Below are 25,314 nucleotides of genomic sequence, written 5' to 3' on the forward strand. Positions count from 1 at the left end.
TATCATTTCTTCCTGTGTCACCAACATAATATTTTCACTTTCAGAGGGGAATGTTGGTGATTCAAATATCGTGAGAAGATCCCACTGCAACAAGAAATGTCTTTGTTTTAATATTGTCCACACCAAAACCCTGTGTCATGTCCATGACATTCTCTGCCCTATTTCTCAATAACACAAAATCTGCTGTCCTTCTTTGAACTTTCTTGATATACTTCATTAATCCTATCTGCAGTAGTACTCCAAAAGAGGACAGACAAGCATTAGCAGATCCGTTGCATCTGCTAAGTGTTCTGCCAATAAAACACAGTCTTTGGTTCAACTTCCCCACAACATTTTCCAATATAAATTGATCATAATTGTAATTACTATGTATTTAGTTAAATTTATGGCATATTGATTTGATTGATTTATTGTGTAATGGAAGTTTAATGGATTCCTTTTTGCACTCATGTGGATGACCTCACATTTTCCCTTATTTAGGATCAATTGCCAATTTTTGCACCTTACAGATATCTTATCTTAATCTTTTTTCAATTGATTTTACTAGATTTACTAGATGATAAGCGACGGCAGCGTCTGCAAACAACCTAAGACGGGTGCTCAGATTGCCTCCTAAGTTGTTCATATAGATAAGAAACAGCAGAGGGCCTATAACACAACCTTGGGGAACTCTAGGAATCACTTATGTTTTACACGATGACTTTCCATCAATTACTATGAACTGTGGCCTCTCTGACAGGAAATCACGAATCCATTTTCATAGCTGAGACAATATTCCATGAGCGCACAGTTCGATTACAAAAGCTTCTGGTGTGAAATGCTTTCTGGAAATCTAGAAATATGAAATCAATTTGAACTCCTTTGTTGATAGCACTCAAAACTTCGTGTGAGTAAAGAGCTAATTGTGTATCACAAGAACAAAGTTTTCTAAATCCGTGTTTACTGTGCGTCAGTAGACTTCCCTCCGAGGTAATTCATAATGCTCAAACACAATATAAGTATGGAGCTATTCCATCAGCATACTCTGAAAGGAACCTAAGTGGTAAACAATCTGGACTAGAAGACTTGCTTTTATTACGTGATTTAAGCTGCTTCACTACTCCAAGAATATCTACTTCTAAGTTACTCATGTTGGCAGCTGTTCTTGATTTGAATTCTGGAATAGTTACTTCATCTTCTTTGGTGAAGGAATTTCAGAAGACATGTGTTTAGTAACTCTACTTTAGCAGCACTGCCATCAATAGTATTTCCATTGCTGTCATGCAGAGAAGACATTGATTGTGTCTTGCTGCTAGCATACTTCACATACAACCAGAAACTCACTGGATTTTCTGCCACATTTCAAGACAAAGTTTCATTGTGGCAACTATTATAAGCATCTCACATTGAAGTCCACACTAAATTTTGAGCTTCTGTAAAAGATCACCACCATTGTTGGGGGTTTTGCAGTTGTTTAAATTTGGCGTGCTTTTTTCATTGTTTCTGCAACAGTGTTCTGACCTGTTTTATGTATCATGTTGGATCAACTCTATCTTTTGTTAATTTATTTAATATAAATCTCTCAATTGTTGTCAATATTATTTCTCTGAAATCAAGCCACATCTGGTCTACATTTGCGTTGTTAATTTGGAGGGAGTGGAGAGTATCTCTCACGAAGGTGTCAAGTGAATTTTTATCTGCATTTTTGAATTTTTTTTTTTTTTTTTGTGAATTTGTGTGGTATTCAGTCTTTCTACAACAACCCTGTGTTCACCAATCCCTGTGTCTGTTTCGATGTTCATCATTACCTCAGGATTATTTATTGCTAAGAGGTCAAATGTGTTTTCACAACTGTTTACTGCTTGAGTGGCCCCATGAACTAATTTCTCAAAATAATTTTCAGAGATTGTGTTTAGCACAATTTTGAATGATATTTTATGCATACCTGTGGATTTAAATATGTATTTTTGCCAACACATCGAGAGTAAATTGAAGTCATCACCAACAATAATTGTATGGGTCAGCTATGTGTTCGAAATTAGACTCAAGTTTTCTTTGAACCTTTCAGCAGTTGTACCATCTGAGTTGGGATGTCGGTAAAACAATCCAATTATTTTATTCTGGTTGCCAAGAATGACCTCTACCCATAATAACTCTCAGGAACTATCTACTTCAATTTCGCTACAATAACAACTACTTCTAACAGCAACAAACATGCCACCACCAACTGTGTTTAACCTATCCTTTTTGAACACCATTAGGTCCTTCGCAAAAATTTTGGCTAAATTTACCACCGGCATTAGCCGGCTTTCAGTGCTTACAAAAGATTTGACCATCAGTGCTGTCTATTAGCACTTGGAGCTCCTCCTATCTGTGTAGCTGCTTCTTGCACATAGTGGGCTCCTGGCCTATTTAGTGGAACCTGAAACCCAACCTCACTATGGTGCAAGTCCAGGAATCTGCAGCCTAAACAGTTGCAGAACCATCTTAGCCTCTGATTCACACCCTCCACTGGGCTCTGAACCAGAGGTCCACAATCGGTCCTGTCAACTATGCTGCAAATGGTGAGCTCTGCTTTCATCTCGCAAGTAAGACTGGCAGTCTTTACCACTTCTGATAGCCTCTCAAAACCAGAGAGAATCTCTTCCAATCTAAAGCAACACACATCATTGGTACCAGCATGAGCCACCACCTGCAGTTGGCTGCACCCTGTGCTCTTCATGGCATCCAGAAGAACCTGTTCCACATTTGGTATGCACAAAGAGTCCACATTGGCTTTCTTCCCCTCCTCGTCAGCCGTGTCCCTTAAGGGAGCACATAACACGCTTAACATTGGATCTACGAGCTGCAAATAATACCATCCTTTGTGACTACATCTGGCTGAGGGACATTGTCAGTCACAGATAGCACCTGGAAACTGCTTGCCAGACTAACTGGGCAAGCCTTGTGTTCGGCCACCCTGAGAAGTCTTCCACAGCCTACCACACACTGAGGCAAACTCCCACTTGACCACAGAAGAATGGTCAACCTCAATGTGAGCAGTAACTGGACTGATCGGCGGACTTGTGGGTCATGGTAGATGTCCATTGGATCCCACAACTGGTCCACAACAGTGATGCCCATCCATTGCAGCCTCAAGCTGTTTAACCGAAGCCAACATAACCTTTAGCTGAGAGTGAAGTGTCACCAACTCAGCTCGTGGCCGCATGCAGCAGTTACAGTCCCTATCCATACTAAAGATGATAAAAACTGCACTACACAGAAATAACTGTTGACACACACTACAAAACCCTCTTGTAGACACTGAAGAAAATGCAAGAACTGTGTCTAATAAATTAGATTAACACACAGAGATTCAAATACTAAATTACCAGAGCTCACAGGTTAGACTAAGTAATCCACTCCTGGTTAGGAACTTGTAAAATGTCTCTAAATTGGTTACTTTCTGACATAAAATAAAAATGTGAGAATGTGTCTATTGAATATTAAATTAACATCCAAAAATTCAAAAACAAAACTACCAAAGTATACGGATGAAACTATATAATTCACTCCTGGTTAGGAACTCATAAAATGTCACAAAATCGTTTACTTCCCTGTTGCTGCTCTGTCTTGGCCAGTGGCTGCTGCCTGACTGTCAGATGATGTCTGTATGTGTTTGTCACTCAATATTTGTTCTGTCTATGAGATCATGCCTTACTAGTTATCTTTGTTTTAAGTTATAAATTGGTGTAGCATGGAAACAGGTCATTGTGAAGAGCATGTGGAACACTACTAGGAGCAAAGTGAGACAATAAAATTATTTGCTGGAATATAAATTGGTGGAAAATGGTACTAAATTGAAAATTACAAAGTAGTGACTCGTAAATAGCTCTGTATTATAGAAAATGAAAGTCAGAAGAAAGCTTTAGTTGTAAGGTATTCAAAATGCCTAAGAGAGAGCCGTGGCAGCATTGAAGAGTAATACAAATTCAGTACAAAGGGTTTGTGCAGCTGACCCAACAGGCTTGCAACTGCTGATGACAGTCCAAACTTTGATTTATCTATTCTGGAACCATTGCGCTATGTGTAAGCATTGTGTTAAAGACAGTTATGAAAAGGATAAATTGCTACTTGCCATAAAGAAAATATGTTGAGTTATAGACATGGATGACGAAAAGACTGTTACACACTGAGCTTACGGCCAAAGCCTTTTTCACAAAAAAAAAGGAAAGACAAACTCATTCAGACAAACATGCACATCTCATGCACACATGACTACTACCTGTGGCTGCTCCAGACAGACTGCATCTGTTGCATTGAACAAAAGCAATAAACTGGAATTGAACAGGGCATGGGGAGGGAGAGGTGGGTACATGTGGAGGGAGAGAAGAGTGCTGTCTCTCAGAGTGTGCAGAAGGTGGCAGCACAAGGCTGCCAGGCTCAGTGTTGTGTGGCTGTTTGGGGGACAGGGGTATTGGAGAGGGGAGTGGAAAAGGAGAGGATCAGAGAGGGTAAAGATAGGTAGGTACACTGACAGAGTGGCACACAATGAGGATGAGGGGACATGAACTTGGAGGAGGTGGTAGGACAGAGGGGCCAGAAACTATTGGGTGAATGGTGTGGGGACAGTAAGTTATTGCAGGTTGAGGCCAGCATAATTTTGGAAGTGGAGAAAGTATTGTAAGGATAACTCCCGTACATGCAGTTCAGAAAAGCTGCTGGTGGGAGGAAGGATCCATATAGTGCAGATTGTGAAGCAGCCATTGAAATTTAGCAGCCATTGAAATCAAGGAGCTATTGAAATCAGGTGCATGTTGTGGTGCAGGGTGATCCACTTTGCACTTGGTTACAGTTTGGTGGTGGCCATTCATTCTGGTGGACAGCTGATTGATAGTCATACCAATATAAAAATCTGTGAAATGATTGCAGCAGTGCTGGTATATGACATGGCTGCTTTTGCATGTGACCTGGACTCTGATGGCATAGGATAAACCTGTGACAGGAGTGGAATATGAAGTGCTGGGCCATTGTATTGGGCAGATCATGCACCTTGTAGAAAGGGGCTTATGGATGTACAAGGATATTATGGAGGTCAGGTGGTCAATGGAACACCGCTTTACGAGGCATGGAAAGAATGTTGGGTAGGACGTCTCTCATTTCAGGACATGTTGATCGATAATCAAAGCCCTGAAGAAGGATGTGGTTCAGTTGTTTCAGTCCAGTCTGATATTGGGTTTTGAAGGCATCACTCCTTGGTTCTTGGGGGTAGTAGTAAGATCAGGGGGGGGGGGGGAATGGTATGGGAAATTTGATTGCGGACTAGGTCTGTGAAGGTCTTTGTGAGATTTTCACCATACTGGGCAAAATAATTCTTGTCATTGTAGAAACACATCCCCAGATGGCCACACTGTATGAGAGTGATTTTTTGGTGTGTAAGGGATAGCAGCTGTCAAAATGCAGGTTCTGTTGGTGGTTGGTGGGTTTAATGTGGACAGAGGTGTGGAGGAAGTTGCCACAGAGGAGGAGGTCAACATTAAGGAAGGTGACATGCTGGGTTGAGAAGGACCACATGAAATGGATGGGACATAAGGTGTTGGGGTTGTGAAGGAATGAGAGTAGGGTGTCAGAGCCCTGAGTCGTGATCGTGAAGATGTCATCAATGAACCTGAACCAGACCACAGGTTTGGGGTTTTGGGAGGCTAGGAAGGTTTCCTATAGATAGCCAATAAACACGTTGGTATAGGAGGCTCACACAGGGTGCCCAAAGCTGTGCCACAGATTTATTTTTATACCTTCCCTTTAAAAGAAGTAGGAGTTGTATGTTAGGATAAAGTTAGTAAGGTGTATGAAGAATAACGTAGTGGGTTTGGAGTCTGAAGGACGTTGGGATAGGTGATACTCAAGAGCCTGGGTATGAATGATGTTGATATGTAGGGAAGTGGTATCAACAGTGATAAGTAGAGATCCAGGAGGTGAAGGGGTGGGGATGTTGGAGAGTCGGTGAAGAAGTGGTTGGTATCTTTGACATGGAAGGCGAGATTTCAGGCAATTGGTTGGAGGTGTTGATCAGTAAGATCCGAATTGCTGTCAGTGCGAGCACAATAACCAGCTATAATGAGGTGTCCTGGATTGTTTGGTTTATGGATTTTGAGGAGCATGTAGAAGGTGGGGGTGAGGGGTTCATAGGGGTAAGGTAGGACATGATTCAGGGGAGAGGTTCTGGGAAGGGTCTAGGCTTTAAGCAGGGATTGAAGGTTACACTGGACTTCCGGGATTGTATGACGGGCAAAGTGTGTAGGTGGAGTCAGATAGTTGGCAGAGACTTTCCACCAGGTGGTCATTGTGGTTCATAATGACTGCAGTGGAATCTTTGTCTGCAGGTAGGACGATTAGGTAAGTATCTTGTTTTGAGGCTGTGTATTGCTATCCTATATTCTTTTGGAAGATTGGTGTTCTTAGGAAGGATAGTTAGGCCAATTTGGAGGTAAGAAATGCCTGGAAGGTGAGGAGGGGGTGGTTAGGTGGAAGGTGTGTGTGTGTGTGGGGAGGCAATCATGGTTGTATAGTGGTATGAACTGGGAGAGGCAGGGTTCAGTGTTGGGATTAGATTGGGCTTGGTTGGAGGAATATGTAGCAAAGAACTGTTTCCATTGAAATGGCTGGCAGAAGGAAATTAGATCACTGACTGTTCCAGCGTGTTTAAATTTGGTTATACGGCTGGAGATGAGGCCTTTGGATAGGACTGAAACTTCTGTGGGACTGAGAAACTTACAGAAAGATTAACAATAGTGCTCTGAGATTGTTTTGGCTCTGGATCTGGTGAGATGTTGGTTGGCAGTCTTGGGGGATGCAGTAAGTTGAAAAGGTCATCTAGTCAGGATTTGGGTGCTGTGAGGGGTTGATTTGGAGGAACACTGTGGTTAGGATAGGGGTTGGATAGGTGCAATAGGATGTCAGCACATTGGGTGACTATGGAGGTGGTGTCTGCAGTGCTACTACAGGTGTTGGAGAGCAAGGGATTCAAATTCAGAGATGTGATGTCTGTAGTGGGGATTGCTTTGTATCAATATCTTCAGTGTTGCCACAAGTTCTGGAAATCAGGGAATGTCAGGGAATTTAAAACACATCAGGGAAATCAGAGAAACTTGAAAAAAAATGAATAATCTCATTTTTGGCTCAGACAATGAAATGGTTTGTTTACTGAGATGTCATGCATCATTGCTGGCTGGGTCCAGATGAGTATGTGCACTATTTCCCTACTCCTTCATTCCTATTGCTTCTCCCCTTCCCACCATTCTCCTCAGCTTCCAGTCAGTGCTGCCATCACTTCTTGCTGCTAGCATAGCAGCTGCCAATGAGAGACAGGGAGGCTTGAGGAGTGGTTTGTTTGAAGATTCTCAAAGGAGGTAGATGCACCAGCCAGAGATGGTGGTCATGTGTGCATGAGTTGTGTCTGTGTGTTTGTGTGAATGTGTGTGTGGTCTAATTTTCTGACAAAAGCTGTGGCTGAAAGTTTAGTTGTGAGTGTGATTGTCTTTTCTACTTGCCTGTCTGTGGCTCAGAAATCATATTTACAGTGAGTTGCTACCTATCCTCATTATTATTGACTCTCAGAGTGTTTGAACAAGTCATCTGTTGCCTGGATTGATCACCGTGGTCTCATTACATCAACATGCTGTCTGTAGCTCATGAATATCTGGCCGAGTGGATTTCCACAATGGGTCAAATCCAGAGGCCATTTCTGCGGGTATCTGCAATGGATTGGGCTTGCCGCTCTGAAGCCATTCGGTTCCCACTATTGTGCAGGCCCTTCCCATCCCATCGTATCTAGTCTTACTGACCTGTCCACAGGCTGGGTCTGTTTGTGTATGGCATAGTGCAGTGGATTTTCATGATTTATCCATCGATCCAGAACTTTGGTGCTTTTCAGCAAGCCAGCGACCATGTGCAATAAATTTCAGGTGTTACAATTGTCTCACTGAAAGCATGTTGTACAGTGTAGCATTTTATAGATATTTGATTTGTTCTAGTGTATTTTGGCACTTCAAAAGTAGTTTATATGGTAGAAAGTATGGATGATAAGAAGAAGGAAATAGTGCCAACATCTTATTGGCAGTCACGTACAGCGTTGGTTTACACAATCCTTCCCTGCCTTATACACTTCTTTCAAGGGGCTCACTTTTTTCTCAGGTTGTTTCTGAAATCAGTGAAGGTATTTTAAATCCGGCATGTGACTCCAAGGAAACGCGTATTTTTGTCACCACATCACATCAGGAAACACCATCTGCATGCAAGTTTTTTTTTTAGATATTTCCTCATTTGCACTATTGTTTCCTGTACCATAGATGCAAAGACAGATTGTCAACTTACGTCTTAACTTACCCTTGAGATCTCAAAATTTATTAGGGAAAAATGCTAATACTCATCTGGAAGTTAGGGAAATAACATGGAATTTCACTTGGGGAAACTTGTGGCAACCCTGATTTTGTGCAGGAAGCAGAGGTGTTTCTGGGATACCTGCCATGTTTTTGCAGTACCAGGTTTGTGAAGGATAGGGACTGACAGAATCTGTAACAGTGAATGTCACTATGAAAGAAGGGGTGGGATACAGAGAAGGAATTTTTACAGTAAGGCTGTTTGGTGGAATTCCTTAGTTTAGGCAACATTTAAGGAACAGGAAGTGGGACAGGGTTTTAGCCAGGGAAAGGGATACTGTTTTCTTAAACTGGTGCAGAAAGATGGAGCATAGGTCGATTGTGGCAGGGATGGCTTTGGGGAAACGAAATGACGTCATTATGTGGTTGTTAGACGAGCTGTGCAACAGAAAAAGATGCATAAAAATTGGTACAGACACACAAAAATATGCACACATAGTGAAAATATATAAAATACATAAAAACATACAAAAACATGAGAGAGAGGATGGAATGGATGAGGTATGGGAATACGCGTGTGTTGGGACCACCTCTGTCCACATTAAACCCACCAACAACCAACAATATCTGCTTTTTGACATCTGCCATCATTTCCACACCAAAAAATCCTTCCCATACAGTGTGACCATCCGGGGTTACCTATCATCATGCCCTGGAATGAGAGACATCCCACCCAACATTCTTCCCACCCTCCTAAAGTAGTGTTCCATTGCCCGCCCAACCTCCACAGCATCCTACTCCATCCCTATACCAGCCCAAACCCCATTCTTCACCACAGGGATCACAACCGTGTGCAAGATTGCAATCCACACACCCAACACTTCCTATTCCACTCCTATCACAGGCATATCCTACCCCATCAGAGGCTGAGCCACCTGTGAAAGCAGCCATGTCATATACCAGCTCTGCTGCAAATGTTGCACAGCTTTTTATATTGGTATGACTACCAACCAGGTGTGCACTAGATGAACAGCCATCATCAAACTGTGGCAAAGAGCAAACTGGGCGAGCTTGTGGCGCTACACATAGCTAAACATAACGTGCTTGATTTTAATGGCTGCTTCATAACCCACGCCATGTGTATCCTCTCCCCACCACCAGCTTTTCTGAACTGAGCAAATAAGAGTTACCCTTACCACACCTTCTCCCCTTCCAAGATTTATTCTGGTCTCAACCTGCAATAACCTACGTCCCAACACCCTCCACTCCCCACCCTTCATCCAATAGTTTCTGCCTCCTCCGACCTAATACCTCCTCCCAATTCACATCCCCTCACTCCCACTGTTCGCTGCTCTCTGGCAGTGCACCTGGAGTTCATCATGCAGAGGATCATTGGTTGGGACAGTGCCTGGCAGCTTGCAATTGCTCTCCACTTTAAAACTTCCTGACAGATTAAAACTTTGTGCCAGGCTGGGACTCAGTTGGGGGTCATTTGCCTTTCATTGGCAAGATCACTTAAACTGAGCTACCCAGGTATGCCTCACAATGCTCTCTCACAGCTTCAACCCCACATATACCTCTTCTCTTACCTTTCAACCGTAGTTGTGGCTAAGCCATTTCTACAAAGTATGCTTTCTTCTGGGAGAGCTAGTTCCATTAAGGATGCAGGTAGGAGAAAAGGTACTGGCAGAAGTGTAGCTGTGTGAACCAGTCACAAGTTGTGCTTGGATAGTTCAGTGAGTGAGCACTTTACCATGAAAGGCAAAGTTCCCAGGTTTGTGTCCCTGTCCTGCACACAATTTTAATCTGCCAGGAAGTTTCAAATCAGCACACACTCAGCTATAGAGGGAAAATTCAATCTGGAAACACTCTACTTCAAGTGAGCAGTTACTTCTTTCTCTATGAAAAGATCATCTTATGTAATGCTGCCCATTTCCATCATCTGAATCATTGATTCAGAAACTGCTTTCTAACATGGAGGGATACACTAAGGTGACAAAAGTCATGGGATACCTCCTCATATCATCGGACCTCTTTTGCCCAGCATAGTTTCCATTGACTCAACAAGTTGTTGGAGGTCCCCTGCAGAAATATTGAGCCGTGCTGCCTCTATAGCTGTCCATAATTGCAAAAGTGTTACCAGTGCATAATTTCATGCACTACCTGTTCTCTCAGTTATGTCCCATAAATTTTCCATGGTATCCATGTCAGGTGATCTTGGTGGTCAAATCCTTCGCTCAGATTGTCCAGAATGTTCGTCAAACCAGTCACGAGAAATTGTGGTCCAATGACATGGTGGCACATTCTCATCCATAAAAATTCCATCGTTATTTGGGAATGTGAAGTCCATATCAATGAATGGCTGCAAATCATCTCCAAGGAGCTGAACATAACTGTTTCCAGTCAATAATCATGTCTGTTGGACCAGAGGGTACAGTCCGTTCCACGTGAACACAGCCCACACCATTATTGAGCCACCATCACCTTGCACAGTGCCTCGTTGACAACTTTGGTCCATGTATTCACTGGGTCTGTGCCATACTTGAACCCTGCCATCAGTTGTTACCAACTGAAATTGGGACTCATCTGACCATGCCACAGTTTCCAAGTTGTCTAGGATCCAGCCAACATGGTCACTGCAGGCAATGTCATGCTGTTAGCAAAGACACTTGCTTTGGTCATCTGCCGCCATACCCCATTAATGCCAAATTTCACAGCAATGTCGTAACGGATGTGTTCATCATCTGCCTTACATTGACCTTCATGGTTTTCTCATGCAGTGTTGCTTGTGTGTTAGTACTGGCAACTCTATGCAAGTGCTCCTGCTCTTGGCTGTTAAGTGAAGGCTGTCAGCTACTGCATTGTCTGTGGTGAGAAGTAATGCCTAGCATGTGGTATTCTCAGCACGCTCTTGATACTGTGGATCTCTGGATGTGGATTCCAGAAACAGCGATCGTGTGAGACCCAACTCGCTTTATTTGTTCATGAGACCCAGAAAATATTAGATACAGGCTCCCAGGTAGATGCTATTTTCTTTGACTTCCGGAAGGCGTTCTATACAGTTCTGCACTGTCGCCTCATAAACAAAGTAAGAGCCTACGGAATATCAGACCAGCTATGTGGCTGGATTGAAGAGTTTTTAGCTAACAGAACACAGCATGTTGTTCTCAATGGAGAGATGTCTACAGACATTAAAGTAACCTCTGGCATGCCACAGGGGAGTGTTATGGGACCATTGCTTTTCACAATATATATAAATGACCTAGTAGATAGTGTTGGAAGTTCCATGCGGCTTTTCGCAGATGATTCTGTAGTATACAGAGAAGTTGCAGCATTAGAAAATTGTAGCGAAATGCAGGAAGATCTGCAGCGGATAGGCACTTGGTGCAGGGAGTGGCAACTGACCCTTAACATAGACAAATGTAATGCATTGTGAATACATGGAAAGAAGGATCCTTTATTGTATGATTATATGATAGTGGAACAAACACTGGTAGCAGTTACTTCTGTAAAATATCTGGGAATATCCGTGCGGAACGATTTGAAGTAGAATGATCATATAAAATTAATTGTTGGTAAGGCGGGTACCAGGTTGAGATTCATTGGGAGAGCCCTTAGAAAATGTAGTCCATCAACAAAGGAGGTGGCTTACAAAACACTTGTTCGACCTATAATTGAGTATTGCTCATCAGTGTGGGATCCGTACCAGATCGGGTTGACGGAGGAGATAGAGAAGATCCAAAGAAGAGCGGCGTGTTTCGTCACAGGGTTATTTGGTAACCGTGATAGCGTTACGGAGATGTTTAGCAAACTCAAGTGGCAGACTCTGCAAGAGAGGCGCTCTGCATCACGGTGTAGCTTGCTCGCCAGGTTTCGAGAGGGTGCATTTCTGGATGAGGTATCGAATATGTTGCTTCCCCTTACTTATACCTCCCGAGGAGATCACAAATGTAAAATTAGAGAGATTCGAGCACGCACAGAGGCTTTCAGACAGTCGCTCTTTCCGCAAACCATACGCGACTGGAACAGAAAAGGGAGGTAATGACAGTGGCACGTAAAGTGCCCTCCGCCACACACCATTGGGTGGCTTGCGGAGTATAAATGTAGAATGTAGAATATTGAATTCCCTACTGTTTTCTGAAATAGAATGCCCCATGCATTTAGCTCCAACTACCACTCCACATTCAAAGTCTGTTAATTCCACATGCTTGGCCTTAATCACATCAGAAACCTTTCCACATGAAACACCTGAATGCAAATGACAGTTCTGCTAATGCACTACCCTTTTATACCCTGTGTACATGATACTATCACCATCTGTATATGTGCATTTCACTATCCCATGACTTTTGTCACCTCACTGTATGTAACAAGCAGTAACAATGAGCTGCAGCAGCACTCCTTTTTGCATTTATACAGAAAATTTGCACAGCCAGTTACTTAGTACTGTTTCTTCAACAATGAAATGTACTGTCATGGACATTGTCCTTATTCTATTTACTACAAATTCAGCCAACATTGTTATTTTTTTATTGTGTTCTGTTTAGTTTTATTATATTATAGAAGATGTTAATTGTATTGTGCATTTTATTTTTATTTTGTTTACAACTTTTATTGGAACTGAACATTTGTGGTTATAGTACAGGAAAACTTCAGCAACCTTCCATATGGTAACTTTGTTATAAATTTCCCACCTTCTTCAGTGCTACTGTGATCATGTGGCAACCTAATAATTTTCCTTAAAACCTTTTGATATATTAACATTCAATCATTTTCTGCAGGTAAATATTCAGAATTAGACTTAAATCTATTGTGGAGTATCTTCAATTCAGTACCAACATTGGACTGATTATTACTTTAAAGTAGTGCACATGTTCTGAAAGACTATTTTACAGCATAGTATTGACATATAATTTTGATCCGTTACAAGTGTTCAATTTATAGGTTCTTGGCCCTATAGCAACAATAACACATCTGGAGTGAAGACATAGTGAAGCAGTACTGCTGACTTTTTAGTCTGGTCTCTGGCTTTGATGTGTGTAGATCCATGCACCAAGTGATATAATAAGACACATGTGTTACATAGAGTATGATTGTCTTTTTCTCACTACCAATACTAAGTGCCTACATCGGTGACACTGAGTTTTCTACTCCACCGAGTTTCCGCAACTATGCAGCTTCTGTGCATTTTCTGTGTTTCTTGTTGTGCCTGACAATGCTGTCTGATCAGCACTGGTTGTCATGCGACAGCAGCACAGATGCAGCAAACTATCCGCAAAATGTTGAAAATGCACATAACAATTTCTTCTTCTGTAAGTGTGCAATCTTCAGTGACTCACAAGTGCCTATCGTGACAGACATTGTGTGTCGTACATCTCAACAATACCTGTGTCAGTCCCTGTTATTGGACAACAATAATACTGCTCTCACATAAAAATGCAATGATTGACAATCACTTCTTGGCACCTTCGACTCGTCAAATCCACTTTGTGATGACTGTCTCACAGATGTGAATGTCGGAACATGCGTGTCTTTATACATTTGCCTCAGCCAGAAGCAACACCAACCATATTGTTTTCCACTGCAAGCACAGCTTGGGCCAGTGGCTACCTGCCCGGCATGACTTCCACCAAATAAGGGGTCAGCCAACCCTCTCACACCAGTCGCCAGTTTCCACACGCCTTTCTGTCAAATGGGGTCCACTTCTGAAACGCTCCTCTACAGCCGTCAACACTGGGTGAGATACACCATTTCATAAGATGCATCTACAACCCAACAGGACTTGCCTTCTTCCAATGAAGGACACATTGCTAGGGTTTGCCTCCCTGAAGCTATTACTATGCCTCCACAGGGACAATACCACGATACAGGCTTTAGTACCACAATACCAGAATTTAGTATCTTACACCACAACTTTGCAACGACAATCCTACAATACTCCTACTCATTTCCAAAGAATCAATCTACTAGAGTCTGACCCCCTCCATGTCAAGGCATAGTTCACTACAGCAAAGTTAATAACACAGTATAACAGTGTCCTTGATGATAAGACAAAGTTCATGACACTGATTGCACACCTAAGTGGCAATAGTGACTTAATCAGTGATATTATTCTCCACCCTTCAGTTTGTGACAAGTACGCAACACTGAAGCATACCATCTATCTCTTTCACTAGAACAACAACTGACACAGGTCATCTGTTACAAAGAACTAAGCTCACAGACATTGTCGCAATTGTGGTGCAGGCTCCACACAATTGCAAACCATTCTGTACTGTCTGATGCTATGTTAAGGCCTCTCTGCCTACTTAAGCTTCCACTGCACATCCAGTCATCACTCCAGGTCAGCAAGGATTGCCCCATGACTGAACACATCACCCTCATTGACAAACTTGACAGGCTCCAGACACAAAATGACAGCATAAACAAGCCATCATTCTTCAAAGACTTTACACTACATAACCGATGCCCATATGGTGCAGCACGGCACACGGGCCAGCTGCCGACCAACTATCCCTACCAGCATCTTCACTGACTGCAGCCACCACAGTTTACTACCTGTGATGCTTGCTCAGTCTGAGTCCAACTGGCAGACTGCTATACTCAGAAGCAAAGTGCAAATTGGACCAACTGCCAGTGCAACTAGCACCCTATCACACCTGAGCCATTCTGGTTTCATACACATTTCGATGTGCAAGCTCAGAACTGGAAGCCACTGTGTCATTATCCAAACTGACATGCTGGTCTGACAAGGGCACAACAGGCTGTTGTGACATATCAAGCCACACAGTCTCCATATTGTGCACCACTACCTCAAACATGACTTACCTGCCTGGCTCATGAAGGTTATGTCTTAAGGATTGCACAAGAGGAAGATTTCATCTCATGGAAACAGGATCTGACATGAATGTACTCCCTCACAAACTAGCTTCTCTGTCTTCTGGTACATTGACGACTACCTTACAAGCTGCTAATAATTCTGTGGTCACGGTTCATGGATCTGCTACTTCCACTATTGACTTGGTACCCAATCTACAACTGCATTGTGACTTTCTTTGTGATATAGTCACTGAACCAGTCATTGGGGGTTATTTCATAGCTCGCTGTGAGTTCAAAATGTTCAAATGTGTGTGAATTCCTAAGGGATCAAATTGCTTGGGTCATCAGTCCGTAGACTTACACACTACTTTAACTTATGCTAAGGACAACACACACACACACACACACACACACACACACACACCCAAGCCTGAGGGAGGGCTCTAACCTCTGGTGGGAGGGGCCGCGCAGTCCGTGACATGATGCCTCAAACCTCGTGGCTGCCATGAGTTGATTCCTGACCTTGTCTGACACACAGTTATGCACATCCCCACCGGATTACTTATCCAGGACTTCCAGTTGCTACATGCAATGAAATACCACCTACTATTTCAGCACTTATGGACCTTGCAGTGGACACACTTTCTTCACATCTACATACACTGGCAGAATCTGTAGATTTGTCATTCTAATTGTGACACACAGAACAATTATGTATGAACAACCTAGCTGACACTGTTCAATTACAACAAGAGAATGGCACCCTCTGTAACTGATAGCCATAGGGTAAGCTTCACTAACTGCTGTGCATAACATCTTTGCAAGGACACACACTGCTACAGCTGCACCTGCACTTGCTGGGGACAGGGATTAGTATAGTGTTCAGTACAGCCTGCACTAGTTGTGTCCCACGCTCCACCTTCTTTGAACCCCTTGCCAATTTGCTGTTAATAACAATTCACTCCATTGCATCATAATCACTCCTGCATCCCCAGCATGACAGAAAGTGTGCTGCCTTGGCTCCTGATTGCCTTAAGTACCAAAGAGATGGTGAACAAAGTGTTAGCTGCTCAAATAGTCTGCTCATTTGACAGCCCCTGGATGTCCCCAGTCCATCTTGTGCTTAAAAAGGCTAGTACTTTCCAGCTTTTCAGAGATTACAAGTGCCTTAACATAAGGACCATTCCAAATACTTACGTAGTTCCAAATATTAAGGACTTCAGAAATCTCCTGGCGGGTGCCAATGTCTTTAGTATAACAGACTGTCAGATGGCGTACCTACATATACTGATGCATGCAGAGGATGTCGGCAAGACTGCTATAATTACACCATTCACGCTCTATGAGTTTTTACAAATGCTATACAGTTTAAAAAACGCTGCTCAGACTTTACAGAGATTGATTGATGGCATACTTTGCGACACTTATCAGTGTTACACCTACTTGAATGACAGACTAGTATTTTTGCCTTCTTCACACGAACATGAACTGCCCCTCAAATCAGTTTTCATGCCTTTGAAGTGGGTGGGAGTAATTGCTAATTAAGAGAAGTGCCAACTACACAAACCTACTGTGACTTTCCTCGGACACTTCCTCAGTGCCGACCGTCACAAGTCAATTGATGATTCCACTGCTCTTATCAATTCACTGCTGCCTCCTCTATTGTACGAAGAGATCAGTAGGTTCTTAGTGATGGTAAATTTTGTATTGCAGACAACTCCCACATGCTGCCGACACTCAGCTTCTGATAACTCAGGCCCTGGGGAAAAGGTGATCTCATGGACACTTCTCATGCTGCATGCTTTCAATGACTCAAAAAAATTCTTTTAACAGGCTGTCGCTATCATACTAATGAAACCTCAGGCGCCGTACAGGATTAGCCGAGTGGTCTAAGGTGCTGCAGTCATGGACTGTGCGGCTGGTCCCGGCGGAGGTTCGAGTCCTCCCTAGGGCATGGGTGTGTGTGATTGTTCTTAGGATAATTTAGGTTAAGTAGTGTGTAAGCTTAGGGACTGATGACCTTAGCAGTTAAGTCCCATAAGATTTCACACACATTTGAACAATCCTCAGGCCCACATGAGTGACACCACCATCAGAGCCTTTATCTAGCAATAAGTTGATGGAGACTTCCATCCCGTCCATTTCTCCTTGAAAAAACTTTCAGATTCTCGGAAGAAGTGGTTGGCATATGACCAGAAGCTCCTGGTGGCCTATGAGGCCATCATGTTCTTCCAGGAAGATGTCAAAGGCTGACAATCAACCTTATTTAGCAATCATCATCTGCTAGCGGAGTTGATTACTAACGTGCCCTCCAGCTGTAGTGGACATTTAGACTTTATTTCTCAGTTCACCACAGACATCCACCACATGAGTGATGCTGACAACCTTATTGTAGATTGTGTAGGGTGTCAGCTATTGTCAATGACCTCGACTTCAATGTGATGACACAGCCCCAACTCATCCATACAGAACTGCAGACTCTCATCTCAGACCCAACTTCCAGGCTTAATCTTTCATTTGAGCAGCTGCATGGCACCAATAATTATCTTCCCTGTGATGTTTCTGCTGGTAGGACACAACCTCTGGTTCCTCTCGATGTATGAAGTCTGGTATCTGACAAGTTACATGGCCTTGCACGCCCACTACTCACTAAATGCTTGATCTGGCCTGGGACCAAATGGGACTGTAAACTATGGGGGCAGGCTTCTCCTGACAATGAGCTAAGACTGAATACAATGTTACCATCCCTTTAAGCACGTTCGATGTTGCGGAGGGATACCTTTTACATGTGGACTTGGTAAGACATCTACCCAAATCCCAAGGAGCTGCTACATAGCGTCCATCATTGACTGGGTTACAAGCTGGGTGGAGGCCATATCTATTAGTGATAATATGCCAGGAACAGTGGCCTGTCCCTTGATAGACACTAGGATAGCCCTGCTGTCGTCACCACTGACCAAGGGCACCTGTTCGAAGTAGGCCTCTTCAGTGTGTTGTACCACATGTGTGATGTTCTGCATTTTCACACTACCACCTACCACCTCTGACAGAAGGGTTTAGTTGAGTGCTGGCATCACACACTGAAAGCCACAGTCATGTGATATGCTGGGGAGTGGAACAGTGCTGTCATATGCTGGGAAGTGGAACGACGCTCTTCCATGGGTTTTACTGGGCATCTGCACAGTGTTTAAGAAATACCTAATCATGTCCTTAGCCAAGCTCACCTGCCACGAACCAATCCACTTACCAGCTGAATATTTCTAGGCTGCACCAACTATCTCAGCCTTAGATGTGCCTACACTAGTACACAACATCAGCCATCATATCTCATGATTATGCATTCAAAGTATTGCTGATGTACGCACACTGAACAAAAAAAAAAAAAAAAAAAAAAAAGTCACAGAACCAAAAAAATAATTTGTGTAGAGTAATGAAATTTCAAGAATACATTTGTCTAGATAACATAACTAAGTGATTAGCATTTCAAGATCACAGGTTAATGTAAGTGTGAGATAAACCATTACATATGTGAAATGCTGGTACATTAATAACTGGTGTAACCACTAGTATGTTGAATGCAAGCATGTAAATGTGAAAGCATTTTGTTGTATATGTGCTGGATGTCAGTTTGTTGGATGGTGTTCCATGCCTGTTGCACTTGATTGGTCAAAACATGGGCAGTTAATGCTCTTTGTGGATGTTGCTGGAGTTGTCCAATGATGTCCAACATTTGCTTGACTGGAGAGAGATCTGGTGATCGAGCAGTCCAAGACAACATGGTGACACACTGTAGAGCATGTTGGGTTACAACAGTGGTATGTGGTGGAGCATACACCTGTTGGAAAACAGCCTCTGGAATGCTTTTGATGAATGGTAGCACAACAGAGTGAATCACCAGATTGACGTAAAAATTTGCATTTGGGGTATGTGGGATAGCAACGAAATAGATCCTGCTGTCATATAAAATTACACCCTAGATCATAACTCCGGTGTAGGTCCAGTGGGTCTAGCATACAGACAGGTTGGCTGCAGGTCCTCAGTTGGCTTCCTTCTAACCAACACACGGCCACCACAGTCACTGAGGTAGAACCAACTTCGATCAGAAAACACAACAGACCTCTATCCTGTCCTCCAATGAGCTCTTTCTTGACACTACTGATGTCACAAAAGGTGGTGGCTTGGGTCAGTGGAATGCACACTACAGGGTGTCTAGCTCAGAGCTGTCCTTGAAGTAACCAATTTGTAAAAGTTCGTTGTGTCACTCTGATGTCGACTGCTGCTCAAATTGCTGCTGCAGATCTACATTTACATCTACATCTACATCCATACTCCGCAAGCCATCTGACGGTGTGTGGCAGAGGGTACTTTGAGTACCTCTATTGGTTCTACCTTCTATTCCAGTCTCGTATTGTTCGTGAAAAGAAATATTATTGGTATGCCTCTGTATAGGCTCGAATATGTCTGATTTTATCCTCATGGTCTCTTCGCAAGATATACGTAGAAGGGAGCAATATACTGCTTGACTCCTTGGTGGAGGTATGTTCTCAAAACTTCACCAAAAGCCCGTACCGAGCTACTGAGCGTCTCTCCTGTAGAGTCTTCCACTGGAGTTTATTTATCATCTCCGTAATGCTTTCACAATTAGTAAATGATCCTATAACAAAGCGCGCTGCTCTCCGTTGGATCTTCTCTATCTCTTCTATCGACCCTATCTGGTATAGATCCCACACTGGTGAGCAATATTCAAGCAGTGAGCAAACAAGTGTACTGCAACCTACTTCCTTTGTTTTTGGATTGCATTTCCTTAGGATTCTTCCAATGAATCTCAGTCTGGCATCTGCTTTACCGACAATCAACTGTATATGATCATTCCATTTTAAATCACTCCTAATGCCTACTCCCAGATAATTTACGGAATTAATTGTTCCCAGTTGCTGAGCTGCTATATTGTAGCTAAATGATAAAGGATCTTTCTTTATATGTATTCGCAGTGCATTACACTTGTCTACATTGAGACTCAATTGCCATTCCCTGCATCATGCGTCAATTCGTTGCAGATCCTCCTACATTTCAGTACAATTTTCCATTGTTACAACCTCTCGATATTCCACAGCATCATCCACAAAAAGCCTCAGTGAACTTCCTATGTTATCCACAAGGTCATTTATGTATATTGTGAATAGTAACAGTTCTACGACACTCCCCTGTGGCACACCTGAAATCACGCTTACTTCGGAAGACTTCTCTCCATTGAGAATGACATGCTGTGTTCTGTTATCTAGGAACTCTTTAATCCAACCACACAATTGGTCTGATAGTCCATATGCTCTTACTTCGTTCATTAAACAACTGTGGGGAACTGTACCAAACGCCTTGCGGAAGTCAAGAAACACGGCATCTACCTGGAACCCGTGTCTATGGCCCTCTGAGTCTCGCGGACGAATAGCTCGAGCTGGGTTTCACACAATCGTCTTTTCCGAAACCCATGCTGATTCCTACAAAGTAGATTTCTAGTCTCCAGAAAAGATGCTCCAGAGCCATACACTGAACACCATGGTTTTCCCTCCCGGTAATGTCACGTGCCCATCTGGAGCCCGGTCTTCTTGTGACTGTACTTTCTTGTGATCAGGGCTGCCAGCAATCATATACAGTGGCTACATTCCTGCCAAATATTTCTACAGAATGGCAGAAGCCTTATTACACAACCTCATTCAAACTCAGTGAGGGGTTGATAATGGCATCTTCGTTATCATAAAGACATTCTTGACTAATGTCAACTCACCAAATCCAGTCTGAAACATAACTAATGCTCACAACCATTACAGCATGTATTTCAAGCAAACCTCCACTCCATGGTGGCACTACTAGCATCACTCTTATGTGACTGGCATATCATAATCATTCAGATGTAGAAACATGGCTACCAACTTTCGTTTATGTTACACTAATTCTTCTTACTGTTGTAATTGTTTTTACCCACCAGTGTATTGCAGAGTGCATGTATGTTTTATCTCACTACAGATACCCAGTGGCTACAAACCCAAGAAATATTTAACAGGTAGTATGATATAGATCCATATTTTGTTTCGTAATTTAAGGGCTTGGGTGTGCATAAGAATTGGTATGCCATTCTTTTTTTAACTGATGTAGTTAATTTGAACTTAAAGACCAACCATATGTGGCATCTGCTATTGTAATACTTTAGGATTGTCCATATGTGAACTACCTCCCAGTAAAATTCATTGATACTGTTTTCTCTCTTTTGTACTACCTACTTCTACCCCTCCTCCCTTTCTATTGACCTCTTCTTGTTTTTTCTTTTCTGTTTCTGTTCTTGAATGATTATGTCCTTTGTCTTGCTCCTTTTCAACTTAACTGTTCTCTTATTTGTTGTTGATGGTTCTCCCTTTTCATCATTCACTCATTACTTATTTTAATTATAAACCTTTATTACTTAATTTTATACCATTTATTAACATTCCTTTCTCATTATCTACCACTTCTGTATTTATTATTAATTTTCTGCAGGTGTTTCTTTTCCTGTATGGCCATTATTCTCTGGATAATTAATTAACTTTTGGTCTTAAATGTGTTAATTAACTTTTGTTCTTAAATGTGTTAATTAATTTATGCAGAATGTATAATTTGTCTTATTTTCTTAATAATCTTTATTTTGTATAGTTCTCTTCTGTGTGCTTCTGAAGAAATCATCCTTCCCTATTTGTGTCCACCATCAGTCACTTCTTTGTATTTCTCCAAATTTTCTGAATAGACACAATTGTTTCCAAATATCAGAAATTGCCAGACCATCCTACAATGCTTTAAATGTCCACAGAGTAGTCCCTGATGTTTACACATATTATAACTTCTATATTGTGTTGCTCTGTCTTGAATGTGTTTGTTGTATCATTTGACTGTGTTCAATTACTTTTTTTTACAGAGATCTATCACGAGCATTTAGAGTTATAAGACAACTGGAAGCTGGCACTGTCTGGATAAATAATTACAATCTATACCCTCCAGAACTGCCATTTGGAGGGTACAAGTGGAGTGGAATTGGTCGTGAAAATGGAACTGCTGTTTTTGAACATTATACTCAGACAAAAACTGTATTTGTAGAGACAGGGGATGTTGATGCAGGCCCCCTTTACCCACAATGAGGTTGCTTCTCATTCCATTGTTGTTAATGAGACTGATGCTTTGTATGTTTTTTTTTATTATTATAAGAGGTGTAGAGTTCAAACTGGTGTGTAATAGATTCTGGTGGCTAAGCATTTAGTTAGAACAAAAAACTTGACCTTTTGGCTTGCAAGTAATAAATCCATTTACTTCTGTGTTGAGGTGTAAATCCCTACTCCTAGATAACTGTTGTCAACAGAATCTTTCCAATATCTATAACATATGTTGTTAAAACAGCTGCATAATTTGTCTTTCAGATTGCTTGCTACATCGTACATTCCATAAACTGATTCCATGGTTCTCAAACATACAGCCTGATCTATCAAAAGCCCATAATATTTTGACAGATGACCATTCCACCATCATCAGGTGTTACTGATTGAATGAAGCATCAGCACCACCTGATAATAGTGGGATGGTTGTCCACGGAAATATCCCGGCCTTTCAATGATCTGACCTAGCAGTACACTTGAGAACCAATAAAGCAGCATATATGCTGGGAAAGCCTCAGATCACACATTCCATACATTTTTGTGACCTATGCATTTTAGGGCACAAAAATAGAGAAACTGAATAAATACAATAAATTCACACATCCAGTTACATTAATAAATCATGCACACATTGTTTACATTTTTTATACTTATCTTTAAGTAATGTTAAAGTTGTTGGAGAGATGCTGGTTTTTGTTTAAGGCTGTTTTCAAATAAATCAATTATAGTTTTACATCATAAAGCAATTATTTGTTTGTGTAAAAATGTAAAAGTTTCAGTGAACAGAAAATTAATTATATATAAACACATAATGAGCATATCATGTATCTGTACTTTTCACACCATTGTACAAAGTGTGCCAGAGGGCATTTTGTGTATAAGATTTTATGATAAATCTTATTTTATTATTGCTTACCACATTTTTTAATATTTTTAATTTAAGGTGGTAACATTTGTTAATTCAAAATGAGCTAAATAAATACCTTTTGTGAGTGCTACTACGTTCAAAATTTAGTATCCAGTTACATATTTGTATTAAATCTAAGACAACGGAACTATAGGAGGAAAAAAATTGAAAATAATGCTTATACAAATGCGCTGGCCAATAGTTTACCAAGAAAGAAAATAACTTAATAGATTTGCAATTTGCGTGCATGAATAGAGCTCACAAATCATATAAGACGACATAACTCATGCAGCACTCAGTTCATCACATTACAACACAGAGCCATTATCAGTTCATATAGAAACAATTTTTCCCAAGAAAAATATAGTTGTTGAGGATCCATCTACTACATTGTTATGCCATTTCTATGTAGGTTAGAATGACATTTCAATAAAACTGTTATAAAATCACACCAACTCTTGGGTCTCAATTGACGAAAAGTGGCTCAATAAAGGGTGTCACAGGGCATAGACCATAACATTCTTGGATATGGTGACTGTGAGTCATGTCCATATATATTTACTTATACAGCTATAACAACTGTTACCACTTTATGTCTATAAGATAGACTGATATGATGAGGACTATTTTCTTTGCTCAGAACACATAGTGTCAATGTGCTAGCTTCACATTTGGCACCATTCGTGTAATGTGAAACTTTTTAAAAACACTTTTGGAAGCTACTTTATGTGGTGATAGGTTTATTACATTATCCATTTTGAGGAACTAATTTATGTTACTTATATGAAATGTGAGCTTTCCCCAGCATATTGAATGTCCAAATTCATTTGTGGGAATGTCAAAAGTAACTTCCTCAACAGCCACAAATATTTCAACAGCTGAACAGTCAGTGTACAAATGCAATGTGAGGTCATTGTGTGCGGCAGCTTAACTCTTTAGTGAGCAGGGCTATGCAAATGCAGAAACCAAAAGATGGTGTATGCAGAAAGACAACACACACATTAAACAACTGCCATATTTTAGGACTATAAGACTCTATGGACTATAAGATGCACCTTAATTTTTAAGCAGTTTTTAAAAAATTATCATTTTTACCATTATTATTAGAGTGCAAAGCCAGATTAAAAAAAATTCTTATTTTATAAAACTGAACTGACCTTTAAAATACCTGAAAATCATCATCTGAACTTTCTTCTTCTTCTTCTTCTTCTTCCTCATCATCATCATCATCATTGTCCTCTTCATATATAAGATCATCTTCACTGCCATTGAGAACATTACTTACGCTGCACTTCTTGAAAGATTTAACAATAACGTCTGCTCTCACTCTAAACCATAACTGTTTTATCCACTGACACACTTGCTTCATTGTAAATTGTTTTAAAGCTTGCTTTGGCATGAATTCATGTTAGATTTCATCCATTTGTTCCATTCCTCTCTCATATACACATTAAATGGTTTATTTACTGAGACATTAAGAGCTTGAAAGTTTGAATCCCTGCAACTCATGTTTGTCGCATTGATGCACTGCTGCTGCCAGTTGAATCAAATGTTGGCAGATAGAGATAGGTTTCTGTGGCATCAAATATATGTGGTCACTTTTAAGAATGGTGGGAATTTTAAATCAAACACTGGACATTTTTATATTAATTTCAAGTGTAAGGTACATTTGAATTTTGGAGGCAATTTTTCAAAGAAAAAAGTGCATCCTACAGTCTGTAAAATATGCTAGTACCACAACAAAACCAAAGATGATGACATGAGACATTATCAATAGAAAAAACATTAACCACCAATTGTACCTCTATTGTTTAACCAGGGAGGTAGCAGGATTCCAAGCAGAATTTGCCCAGAAACCTCCCTCTCTGTTTATGAGACTTTGGCTAGTTTATCCTAATGGCTTTTTATTAATACAGTGCATCAGTGCAGATTTGCCCAATGAGGGTTAAAGTGTCACTCAGAGCAACATCTCAGTGCATTTTTTGCCTTAAAAGAAAAAAGGTGTCCTCAGGGGCTCGGAATGCATTTGCTGGGTACAGGCTGGGAGATACCAGGATTCCTGAGCTGGGGACTGATAAGC

At 41.4% G+C, this 25,314-nt stretch overlaps 1 protein-coding gene across 2 annotated transcripts in view; it reads left to right on the forward strand.

Annotated features, from left to right (window-relative positions):
- The window catches only part of LOC126185144 (4-trimethylaminobutyraldehyde dehydrogenase A-like), a 178,598-nt gene extending 155,276 nt beyond the window's left edge, over nt 1-23,322 (forward strand). For both annotated transcript variants that reach the window (XM_049927990.1, XM_049927996.1), the window contains exon 9: nt 22,096-23,322. In XM_049927990.1, the coding sequence (XP_049783947.1) occupies nt 22,096-22,315 (220 nt within the window). In that variant the 3' untranslated portion in view covers nt 22,316-23,322. The remainder of the gene's footprint in view (nt 1-22,095) is intronic.
- Nucleotides 23,323-25,314: the final 1,992 nt, after the last annotated feature.

The sequence above is a fragment of the Schistocerca cancellata genome, chromosome 1 (assembly GCF_023864275.1).
Source record: "Schistocerca cancellata isolate TAMUIC-IGC-003103 chromosome 1, iqSchCanc2.1, whole genome shotgun sequence".
Lineage (NCBI taxonomy): Eukaryota > Metazoa > Arthropoda > Insecta > Orthoptera > Acrididae > Schistocerca > Schistocerca cancellata.